Raw genomic sequence first — 12,644 nt, forward strand, 5'->3', positions numbered from 1 at the left:
TGTGTCTGAGGGCAAAAAGGTTAAATGACTCACAAAGCACAAAAGAGTCCTGCACAATGAAGCAATGTCCCAACAAAGTATGCCAGTAAGCATCTATGTTGAGAGAAATGGTTTGGACCAGATCAATTTCAGGGTATTTGACCTAGGCATTGAGTCTTAAACCAAAAATTCCAGCTTATTATTATTCTTTATTTGTCTTTGTATAGGTGTGCATATTTTTTCTCCTAATTGCCTACAATAAACATGTACAATTCTCTTATTGTTTGAAGACACACACTCACACACACACAAGTCTCTTACGTGGAATATGGGTGGGAAGTAGAGAACACTAAGAAGAGGTACTGCTATTTTTCTATCTTTGGCTTTTCTTTTCTTTTCACATCTGACAGGTAAGAAAATGAGCATAAATACCTTCTTTGACTAAGCTGTCAGTGAAGAGACTGGTGAGGATGTTGGCAGGAAGGTTGCCATTGCCCAGCAGAATCCCAGACAGCATTGCCAACTTTGTCTGCTCTGCTTCAGAAAAGGCTTTAAGGAAGAGGAGAAGCTGTGGGTCAAACAAAAGAAACCATGTCTATAAAGTAAAGGACTAAGGTAGAAAAATAACACACAGTGTACATCCATAGCTAGACGGCACACAACTGGTGGGTCTTACGCAGCACACTTCTTATTCATTGGAGACACACCCATATGTTCGATTATAAATTGGATGCTTTATCATAGTTCCTTTCTTCCAAGTTCACTTACAACAAAGCTATAGATAGCATTCAGGGGAAGGAAAACAGACATTTGGAGAACAATGTAAATGGGTCACATAAATAATTTACATTCGACTTTGTATATGACAAAGTGTAAGTATTACAAAGCGTTTTCTGAAATACACTATTGCCTTTCATATGTTTTTCACTTCTATGCATGGTCCCCCCTCCATCCTCATCCTACAATACATCTACCCATCTTCTTTGGGTTATAACAAAAAACAAACAAACAAAAAACAACAGGAGTCAATAAGGTTTGACATGTAGCATATACTTTTCTGAGCCCACAGCATAAAAAACTTTTTAAAAACAAGACTGCTGAGTGAAAAAAGGGTTTTCTAGGTTCTTGATGCCTCTTTTAAAATAATGAGATTCAACACAACATTGTAAATCTGCTATACTTCAATAAAAAATAAAGTTAAAATAAAAAAATAAAAACAATAAGATATATAAACAAACAAACAAACAAAAATGAAATTCAAACTAGGTATTTCCTAGATCATACAGTTTTACCACCAGCCCTGGTGATGAGGTAATGATGGATGTAAGATAAAGAAAAGTTCCTAGCAGAGTAAAGGCCTCTGCTGTGATTTTGTAGTGAGAGGATGACAGTGTTGTTTGGGTCCTTCTGGGTCACAATGCTGCCATCCTCTTATCCCAGCAGTAGGGAAAGTAACAAAGTAGCAACCCCAGAATGGTTGAAGGGAAGCCAAAGCAAAGGGGATTAGACCCCACTTGCCATTCTGAATTCTAAGAGTATCCAGGCTTATAGAATGCCCTCCTTCCTAACCCTCCTCCACTTAGTGCTTTGACTATATTATATTTATATTCCATGGTTATTTTCTCTGTTTCAACAGCCCTTGGGCATGTTACTGAGATTCCCCAGGGCCCAGTATCACTATCGGGGCCCTGTTGACTTTTTCATTACTCTGTACCGACAAAAAATCACTGGCATCAATATAGGCTTATTAAATGTTTTAGGGCCAATGAAATTCCATTAGCTCTGTGCAGTGGGTAGGACTATATTAATTTACCATTCCCAACAGTTAAAGGATTATTACCTTACAGAGAGGTTATGTGACTCCAAATATTTATATGATGAGTAAGTGGCAGAACTGGAACCAACCAGTCCATTTCACTCCCAATTTATGCCTATTAAAATCTCAATGATTTAAAAAGAAGTCACTTTCTAAGTTCACAAGAAAAGAGGGAGTGAGGGAAGGAGGTATCAATGGTTAAAGCTCCAGCGAGTCCCAGGAATGGGGTAAAAAAAACCAACAAAACTGTAGATACTTTATATCAATCTGGCTTCTTTCTCTTATTATCAAAATAAGTAAGACTGAAGTAAATAATGAAAAATAGCCCCCAAGATTAAAATATTAACACTACTTGTTTAAGCACGTTAATATACTCACATGCATCAAAAAACCCCTCAATTATAGCAAGATGGTGCAAAAATTATATCTTTTCTTAAAATTAATATCCACATTGCTCAATTATACTAGTCAGCATTAAAATCAGATGCTACATGTATTGCAGCAGAATTTTCTTTAAAAATTGGATACACTGGGCTTTCCTGGTGGCGCAGTGGTTGAGAGTCCGCCTGCCGATGCAGGGGACGTGGGTTCGTGCCCTGGTCCGGGAAGATCCCACATGCCGCCGAGTGGCTGGGCCCGTGAGCCATGGCCCCTGAGCCTGCACGTCCGGAGCCTGTGCTCCGCAATGGAAGAGGCCACAACAGTGAGACGCCCGCGTACCGCAAAAAAAAAAAAAAAAAAAAAAGGATACACTGTGAAAAATAAATAATTCTTGAGAGCATGTTCATCAAATGAATCAAACAGAAAGTTTTCAAGGTTCAAATGAACTAAAAGAAAAACATGAGTGATATTATTAGGCAAAATGATAAGATGTTTATTTGAATGCTTTAACATCATTTTTTTGTCATATCTATCCCTCTATTTTAATGATGCACTTGTTATTTTCTAAACATCTATCAATATAATGGACCACTTTTATCCATTTAAATGTTTTTTCATGTTAAAAAAAGTAATACCTGCTAGTAGAACAAATCTAACAACACAGAATAATATAAAAATGTGAGTAATCTCCTCTTTAATCCTATTTCCTTAGAATTAACATTATTAACAGTCTGACGTGTTCTTTCAGATTTCTAAATGCAATTATATATGTCTACATTTTATAAATAACTAGATGCATATACACATGCTTCTACTGAATTATGCACTGATAATAGCTCAAACTTGTTAAGTGAAGCAGACAGTCTTCTGAACACTTCATGTGTATTAATAATTACAAAAGTCTTGATCCTCGCTTTAAGACAAAGAAATCTGAGGCACAAAGAACTTAAGTGACCTGCCTAAGGTTAAACTTCTACCAAATGGTTGCTTTTTCACTCAACAATTCATCATAGACATTTTCTATTATCAATTCACGTGGTTGTGCCTCATTCTTTAAATGACTGCATATTATTCCACTGTATTGAGAGACCATAATTTAATAACCCATCTCCCACCATGAACATTTGGGTTACATCTCAATACTGTGATGAACATCTTTATACATATAGTTGTATGTATCCATGCTGAAGGATTCTTTTAAGTGTGAAAGTTGAGTCATGGAGAATGTAAATTTAAAACAATGATTTTACTGTTTAGATGTTCTTCATTATACATGGAACCACTTTGAACAAAGGAAAGTAAGAGTAGGTAAGCAGCAAAGTAGATGTTGCAAAGTAACAAAGTAAGTAACAAAGTAGATGATTTCTTTATTCTCTTGGTTTATAATTTAGGCATATACCTAAAATCAGAGTAACAAGTTAATGTAGTGACTGCTATATATAAATACAGAGGAGCTACAAATTAGAAGGAGAAACATGCTGCAGTTTCTGAAAAGAGGGCTTCTTTAATAAGGTGCTATTGTTTATTTGGCTACTTATTAGAGGCCAATTACTGTATTAAGTACCTTACAGCTCATCTCATTTATTAGTACAACAACCATAAAGTATGTACTTTTATTGCAGCTATTTTATAGATGAGAAAAACCACTGAGATTTACACCCAGACACTATTTCCAAAGATGTGCTTCTATCCCCTTTGCTAAACTGTATCTTCTAAAATTAAGGAATTTTACTGAGTATTAGCTGCTGTGCTATGCTCTTTCACAAGCTTTAACTAATTACATATTCTGTAAAGTTATTCCTTTGAACAAAGCATGCTGGCTTACATTAAACATGAAGGAAAAATTCTAGGCTAATCATGTTTTCTTTCTACAGCTATTAGCTAATGATCTGTCATACTCATTCCTTCATTCAACAAACATTTATTAAAAACTTAAGAGGTCCATGGTACTTCTGGACCATCACTATAAAAGCAAAATTTTTGTCCCTCTTCATTTCATCATTTTAGCAAACAGAGCATTACAGTTGAATTTTTACCTTTTTCATTTCATCCTCAAATGCCTTTTCCAAATACTTATATCTCCTGATGAGTTTATTGAAGACCTAAACATAAAAGAGAACCAGTCAATATTACGTGAACAATTTTAAAAGGCAATAGAAGGAGGTGTAGAAACTCACCCTAACTACAAGGGTCTACACTAATAAAAAGGTGTAGTTAAACATTCTCAGACTGTGGTATGAGAACTATCAGCATTTCAAGGAGTTATTATGACCTGAGGGAAAAAGAGGATCAAAATGCACATGTAGAATAAAACAAATTCATTTGAGAATGTAACAGGTGAGAACCAAAAATAACTTTGATGAAAATGAAATGAATATAAATTTAAAACTGTGTGATGTAGAGATTGAAAATAACTGAAACTAAGGGGATCATAGATAGAATCACTTACACGCTGGATATGATGAAGAGGAGATCAGAGTTCAGGAGAGATTATACTCCAGGTGAACACAAACATGATTTCAGCAGATGAGCAATAAAGATTACTGGCCTCCACAATCTAGTTAGAATTCTCAAGCAGGGTTTGCAACTGTGTCAGTGGAATTCTGGACTGTTTTTAAGAGGAATGATGTTTGTTATGGATTGAGTTCGTGTTCCTCCTAAATTCATATGTTGAAGTCCTACCCTCAATGTGACCATTTGGAGGTAGGGACTTCGGGACAGGGTTAAGTGAGGTCATAAGGGTGGGGCCCTAGTCTGACAGGACTGATGGTCTTCTAAGAGCCAGGAAAGGAAAGCTCACAAGGAACCAAATCCATTGGCACCTTGATCTTGGACTTCCCAGCCTCCCAAACTGCAAGAAATAATATTCCCTTGTTTAAGCCACCCAGTCTGTGGTATTTTGTTACAGCAGCCCGAACAGACTAATACAATGTTCTTATTTAAATGGGGATTTTATAAATATTATTTTAATAAGTGTCAAAATGATTTCTGAATACAATTCTTTTCTCTTATACCCATGTGATATACTCTCATCTAAAACTCTGTGTTTCTTCCTTAATGTGATCAAGATGGAGTTCAAGAGTAAAAATTATAGTGTTGCCCTTTATGAGGAAAGAAAAGTGAGCCAGGAGGGAATTGATAATGCAATAAGGAAAAAAATAAATAAACTATACTGAAGTCCCACAAATTTGATTTCCAACTTACACCAGCACTCACATATTTCTTAGTGTGATTATCATCAGGAAAAAGAATTCTCCTTATCCAAGAATGATTATCCAAATCCCCACAGGTAAATGTTTACATATGAAAGCAAAAGTCATTATACTACCAAAGTACTCTTCAATGAACTAATTAACATTTAACTTCCACTCAAATTAACTTCCACTCAAATACCTTTATATTATACAATTAACTTCCACTCAATATACAATTAACTTCTTATTATTAACTTATACAATTAACTTCCACTCAAATACCTTTCTCAATTTAATCTCTCTCCCTGACTACCCCATTGACCTCTGTCAGTCTATCAGTATATAATAATGTTTAATAAACTTAGAAACAATAATGTATCAAAAGTTCTTTCAAATATACATATTCCATATGAAAAAATAAATCATAAGTAAAAGAAACTATCCTATTTAGAAATAATGATGAGGTTAAGTCTATATAGATCTTTTCAATTTTATGAGAATAGTAGAGTACTGATTTTTCTTCCAGGCCTTCTTATCTTTCTTTCCCAGTGGGACTCAAACAGCAAATAATACACCTTGTACTTGCATTAATTTAATCCTAACAAAAATCCTCTGAGGAAGGTAAGGCAGGCGTTAACATCATTGACAGACCTGGAAACTGCTACTAAGTATCAGAGCAGGAACAGAACTCAGAAATTCTGATCCTCAGTGAACTGTACTTATCTAATATATCATAAGGCGAGAGAGAATTTTAAACGAACAGCTTTTGAATTGAGAACATCTGCTTCAGTATCCACCTGGCCCAAGGTGTTTGTGGCCATTGACATAAGACAGTAGAAGCACAGATTTAGAGAGGACAGGTTAGAACATCATCCACTGAACCCACGTGCTTAAGCTTTTGGTCCATTTTTAAAGATTTCCTTGGTTTTTATCTATTACACATTTCTTAAATATAAAAAAAGGGGAATAAATATCTATGCTAAAATAGCATGTGATTAAAATAATGATTTTTGAAGTTTAAATTCTTAATGGCCACATATCCCAAATTACTCAGCTTAGCATGCCTTACACATTTTAATAAACAAAGTAAAGACAGTTTCTAGCATCTGAAATCACGTAGGTGCCAGGGATTCCTATGGCCTTTTTCATATACATATATATATATATATATATATATATATATATATATATATATATAATGAAATGTGTAAAACAAGAAGACTTGTTGACCTGGGACTTGCCTTCATGGTTTAGATGGGAATAAAAACTGACTTTTAAGAAGAGTCAGTGAAAGAATCAGAATAGGAACACACCAACCCTAAGCTGGCTGGTCACAATGCACAATATGTTCAGCTTTAGAAGGTAATGTCTACAAGGTTGTCCCATTTTACACTACCACCGCTTCCTGATCTTCACCAGGGCCTAAATACTTCTTAATTTTCACAATCTAATGAATGCAAAAGGGTATCTCGATATTAATTGAAATTTTCTCAATGAGTCTGAACTCATTTCCTTTGTTTTTTGGAGGAATTGTGTTTCCTCTTTTCTGAAATGCCTGTAAGTCTTTTCCTAATAGGTTGCTTGTCCTTGTCTTATTGACTTACAGTTCTTTATCTAATCTGGATATGAATCCGTTATCGGTTTTATGTATTACAAGTTTCTTCCTGCCTCTTTCTTTTAAACAGCTACCTGAGAGTCTGTTAATATGAATTACTAAACTCTATGGATTGACTTATATATTGTTTTCATCCTTTGATGTTATTACAAGCAACACTATAATAACTGTCGCTGTTTGCGTCACTTTACACATGCCACTGTCTGCAGGATGAAGTCCTCGAAGTAGAATTGCTGAGTCAAAGGGAATGTGTAGTTTTAGTTTTGAAAGATAGTGCTAAACTGCTCTCCCTAAAGCTTGGACCAATATATACTCCACCAGAAATTATGATTCCCCATATCTCTTATAGGTGAAAGGTAAAGAAACTCTACTTTGGTGAAGCTTTAATGTCCGTTATTACGAATGCAATTCAGTATCTCTTCCTATGCTTAAGACCTATCTAATATCCCTATTTAGAAAGTGGCCTGTAGAATTTCTGAACCTAATGTTTTCCTAAATCCTGTTCAAATGTTTCCCTTCCAGTACAACAATCTCTCAGTGACAGGCTCTACCTGAGCATAGTTTCGGATGGTTTCGTGATCTTCATTTGCTGAAAACACACAGTGGTTGGTCATCTTGGTCTTGTCACCATCATCTATGCGTGTTCCTCCAGGGGCTAAAAAGGGAAAGGTAATGACCATTAGGACGATGCTGAAATCAGAAGAGCATTTGCAGAAGAGATCAATTCCTGCACATCAAGGAAAACAATAAAGGTTGACGTCACATAAAGTTTCATAGAATGATGTGCATGTGTAGACACACACAGTTTCTAGATTATCATCTTAATAAAATTTTGTACAGGTGGTTGTATTTATTACAAAGGGCTAATTAAACCTTGTGCATAAATTAATTGCATGAAAATAGACTCCTGAAGGAGGTGACTTTTCTAAAAACTAATTTACTTATAAAAGATGCATACATGTTATGATTAGTTTACATTTCTAACATAATGCAAAGTGGTTGTTCGATTTTCTATTCCTACCATAGTGTATGATGAGATTGTTGTTCTATATACTTGCCTTCACTAGATCCTACCACTACAAGTCTGGTTCTTTCCAAAGTATATCTTTAACCATGGCAGCTAAACAATAACATTTGTTCAGTGAATTTAACTTGATTATTCTCAGTGCAGTTCCTGATGTTTTCCCACATTGGGACATGATTCACTTTTCAGGCTTGATAATATTTTGCTGGACTCCAGTTCACCAATACTGGAACTGCCCGGACCTGGCTTTTACAGATCTTGCTGGTTTCTACTTCAGTAGGCATTAAAAATGTTCCCTCCTCCACCAACTCAGTTATTCACACAGGGTTGAACAGTATACACTCTGACCCCTTGTCATTTGTATTTGATCACCCAGCAGTTGCATTGGCTAGGAAAGAGTGTATTTTATCCTCTCTAATCTTTCTTCCCCATGGCCTATACAGTAATCATGGAATAAATGGATAGACCAAAAGAATGCCTTTTTTCCGTTACTCAACTTTCCTCATTCAAAGGCTCCTCCTGTAAGTTTCAATGGTGGTCATTACAAACATTGGCTGATTAGAAGACCAGAGTCAGAACACTAGGTATTTTTGTTTTCTGATTCTACTTTATCAGAATAAGGGTAGAAATTTGAGCAAGCCAAGTTAGAGTAATAACTATTATATACTCAACAAGTATTTACAGAGTATACACTTGTATAGGCCACTCTATTTATTTTAGTGTTTTGATTTGAGTCATATTTCAGATCTTTGGATGAAATGAGCTACACATAACCAACTTTTTTACAGGCTCCGGCATACAGTTTTATAAGTAAATTAGTTTTTAGAAAAGTCTGCTCCTTCAGGAGTCTATTCTCATGCAATTAATTTATGCACAAGACTTAATTAGCTCTTTGTAATGAATATAACCACCTGGAACAAAATTTTATTAAGATGATAATCTTGTAAAAACCCTGGGCTAATGATACCTATCTGATAGAAGTTACATAACTGAAAAGTCTGATTTTGAAACTATAGTCTTTTCTTTTAAGAGGTAAGATTTAAAAATTGCAATCCCTTACAAAAGAAAATATTTGTTACACATTGATAATATTGCTACACCTCACATTTAAAATTTTGTTCCCTGATATCGGGACGAAGTATGAATTGCCATTTCTAAAAATTTTGGTGATCCTGCTGTTTTTCTCAAACTAGGAGTAAAAGAATTTCTTTTTTTTTAAATAAATTTATTTATTTTATTTATTTATTTTTGGCTGTGTTGGGTGTTCGTTGCAGTGCGCGGGCTTTCTCTAGTTGCGGAGAGTGGGGGCTACTCTTCATTGCAGTACGCGGGCTTCTCATTGCAGTGGCTTCTCTCCTGTGGAGCACGGGCTGTAGGCTTCCGTAGTTGCGGCACATGGGCTCAGTACCTGTGGCTCACGGGATCTAGAGCACAGGCTCAGTAGTTGTGGCGCACGGGCTTAGTTGCTCCGTGGCATGTGGCATCTTCCCAGACCAGGGCTCGAACCCGTGTCCCCTGCACTGGCAGGCAGATTCACAACCACTGTGCCACCAGGGAAGCCCCGAGAAAAGTAAAGTATTTCTTGTATCTACTCTTCAAAGGGTACGACTGAAAAACAAAGGTAACTGTTGTCTCAAGAATAACAGGGGAAGGTAAATATTTTTGTGGGTGTGAAGAAAATTCTTACATACTCCATTTGTAAACAAAATGTTTACATAAAAAGAATGCACCTGGCTGACTTTATTCATTATATCATAGGTCTGGCCTCAGTAGACATCTGGGGTTGTACTGTCTGTGCTCGTAAGTTGTACCAAACATTTGCCCTCCCCTCTTTTGGATGGATAGGTGTGGTGTGAAGGAGTGAAATCTAGGCTGCAGATATAAATTTGTTGATCATCATTATAGAGATGGTAAATGAAGTCTTGAGATAATCAATGTAAAGCATATAATTTTAAACATATGTAAGGGGACAAGTATGGAAACCTAGGAGTCATGTGAGAAGTGGCAACTAGAGAGGTAGGAGGGAGTCTAAATGGTCCCACGTAAGGCAAGAAAGGAAAGCATTTCACGAATGATGAAAGGGTCAACAGTGCTGCCAGGAAGGCACTAAGAACTGAAAAGCGTGCGTTGAATTGAATGGTGAAGTCATGTGTGACTTTGGCAAGAACCAAAACCGACCGAAGACTATTCTTGCATACAATTTACCAGTGCATCGATAAAAGTATACCATAACTAAGGAAATTGAAAAAGCCAATAATCACATCAGGAAAGGTTCAACTTCACTGTTAATTATGGTTTTCATTCTTTTTAGAATCATCTAAGGTAACATAACACTCATGGGCATGAAAGGCAACAACATACTGCAGAGTAAATATAAAACAGCATGTAGAGTATCACATTTGTGTAATATCATCCCATTCTCAAAAGTTTATGTATTTTGGTAAAGAGATTTCTAGGAAAGAATTAACCAAAATATTAACAATAGCTATCTCTGTGTATTGGGATTTGAGCACACGATAAAGAGCTTTTTATACGTGGACTTGAATTATCTACAGGGATAAACTGAGACTTTCATAAATGATAACAACAAAATAAACTTGGTACGTAGTGAAAACCAGCAGTTCAGATCAAAAGGGGGCCTGAAAGTAAACGGGACCATGTACCAGCACAGATAGATCTAAGAGCTCAGAGGGAAGAATTAAAGGGTAGCTCTACCTAAAAATGTATGTATACACCCTGGCTTAAAGTAGATTGGCTTAAGCAGCATTTCTCTATGAAAGGCACTCACAGCACACTGGGCAGGGCAATTTTTCATTGTACTGAATGTTCCTTGCATAGCAAAGTAGGTGGCATACCTGGCCTCCACTCCCGAGTCTTTGTAGCAACCAAAACACTTCCACACATTTGCGAAGGTCCCCTAGGCAGCTGAAAGTCACTGGCCTGGGGATCTGACAATTTCCAGTGATTTATGGTTACCATAGGAACTAATTATGAAAACCAAGTTCTAAGAATAACTATGAAAGGAAAAATGGGTGGTTGTGATACCTAATAAACATTTAGAACAATATACCATACCACTTAAATAGTATTCTGAAGCCTTTTCCCCTGATGTCCCTGCTCTATAAGACATAGTTTTTATTTTGCTTTTTATCTATCTTTAACAACTTCCAAACTTCTCTATCTTTAATCCTTTTACCTATACACTCACAATTACAAGGATTTTTTAAAAACTAGATTTAAACTATATTTCGTAGATGGCTTTCTATGGATAAAATGAATTTTAATGAGAATTAAATTTAATGCGAATTCTTTTTAAATTTGTTGACACAGTTAGATCTCACTGCTCACTATACCAAAAAAAAAAGAAAGAAAGAAAAAGAAAAAAAGGGTGGGACTCAAAAGAAATGTGCTATGGCAATTGGGATTTAATGATATATACTGGAAGGATCTAGATGACAAACATAAAGTTATACTCTACTGTAGAAATTACTCCTCCTAAGTCCACTTCAGAAACATTCAAATATTAGGGACACATGGAAAAATTGGCTTTTATCTAAAGTCAAGGGGCCAATCATGTTGTATGTCAACAAAAATCCTCAATGCTATGCCTCTCTTAACTAACAATCATTTCATAGCCACATTAATACCATTCTAAATCGTAATCTAGGTAAAAGTTGTAGAGACTCCCATTTACATTTTTTTACCAACTATCATAAATGTAAGCTTATAAAGATTCTACCTCATAAGAAAATCTTTCAGTAGAATTGAAAGCACATAATATTACAAGAAGGTGCTCTAATGTATGGTTTACCGAGCATACTGCCAGCCACCAGGATATCGAAGAGTGTGTCTGCATAGCGACGATAATCTAATCTTGAGCCTGTAGAGTCCAGAAACTTGGCTACAGCTTCAAGGTCATCACCAGCTTCATTAAGTCCCTGGATGAGTGTATCCCTGAAGACTGTGGGTTCGAATTTCTCTTTTTCATCTAAAATAAATACAGAATACAATCATCCTTTTACTTACACAACATATTCCCAAATGCAACCATACATTTCCTTCGTTCACTGGTTTTTATTTGATAGTATGATTATTTAAAAGTTGAAGGATGATTAAGTTTTTCTACTAGTTTTTCATGTTAAAGCCCTTGTTTAAATATTTATTCAAGCAATTTATTTCTGTTGAAAGGGGCCACACGCTATCTAATACATTAAAAAATTGATGATTGATCATTTGTGTCACTCATAGGATAGGCCAATGTAAACTACTAACCCTATCTATCTGATAAACAATAAAGTATAACAATCAAAACTTAAAATTTTGTTCCACTTAAGACAGAAGAAGAAAATGATGCAGGGAGAATCACTTAAGATTAAGGGAGAATATATAAACAAACAAAATAAAGATTGGGAGGAAGAAAATCAAGAGGGGTATCTCTTTTTAAATTTTTTTAATCGAGATATAATTGACATATGATATTATATTAGTTGCAAGAATACAATATGATTTGATATTTGTATATATTGCAAAATAATCACCATAATAAGTCTAGCTAACATTCATTACCCTACATAGTCACACATTTTTGTCTTGTAATGAGAAATTTTAAGATTTTTCTTAGCAACTTTCAAGTAT

General features: G+C 35.5%; 1 protein-coding gene across 6 annotated transcripts in view; it reads right to left on the reverse strand.

Moving 5' to 3' along the window:
* Positions 1–12,644, reverse strand: part of BZW2 (basic leucine zipper and W2 domains 2) — a 58,544-nt gene that overhangs the window by 19,393 nt on the left and 26,507 nt on the right. For all 6 annotated transcript variants that reach the window (XM_067746227.1, XM_067746226.1, XM_067746229.1 and 3 more), the window contains 4 exons: positions 11,821–11,997; positions 7,537–7,640; positions 4,213–4,278; positions 412–547 (listed from right to left, as the gene is read on the reverse strand). In XM_067746227.1, coding sequence (XP_067602328.1) covers positions 412–547; positions 4,213–4,278; positions 7,537–7,640; positions 11,821–11,997 — 483 coding nt within the window. The remainder of the gene's footprint in view (positions 1–411; positions 548–4,212; positions 4,279–7,536; positions 7,641–11,820; positions 11,998–12,644) is intronic.

This window comes from Pseudorca crassidens, chromosome 8 (assembly GCF_039906515.1).
Source record: "Pseudorca crassidens isolate mPseCra1 chromosome 8, mPseCra1.hap1, whole genome shotgun sequence".
Taxonomy (NCBI): domain Eukaryota; kingdom Metazoa; phylum Chordata; class Mammalia; order Artiodactyla; family Delphinidae; genus Pseudorca; species Pseudorca crassidens.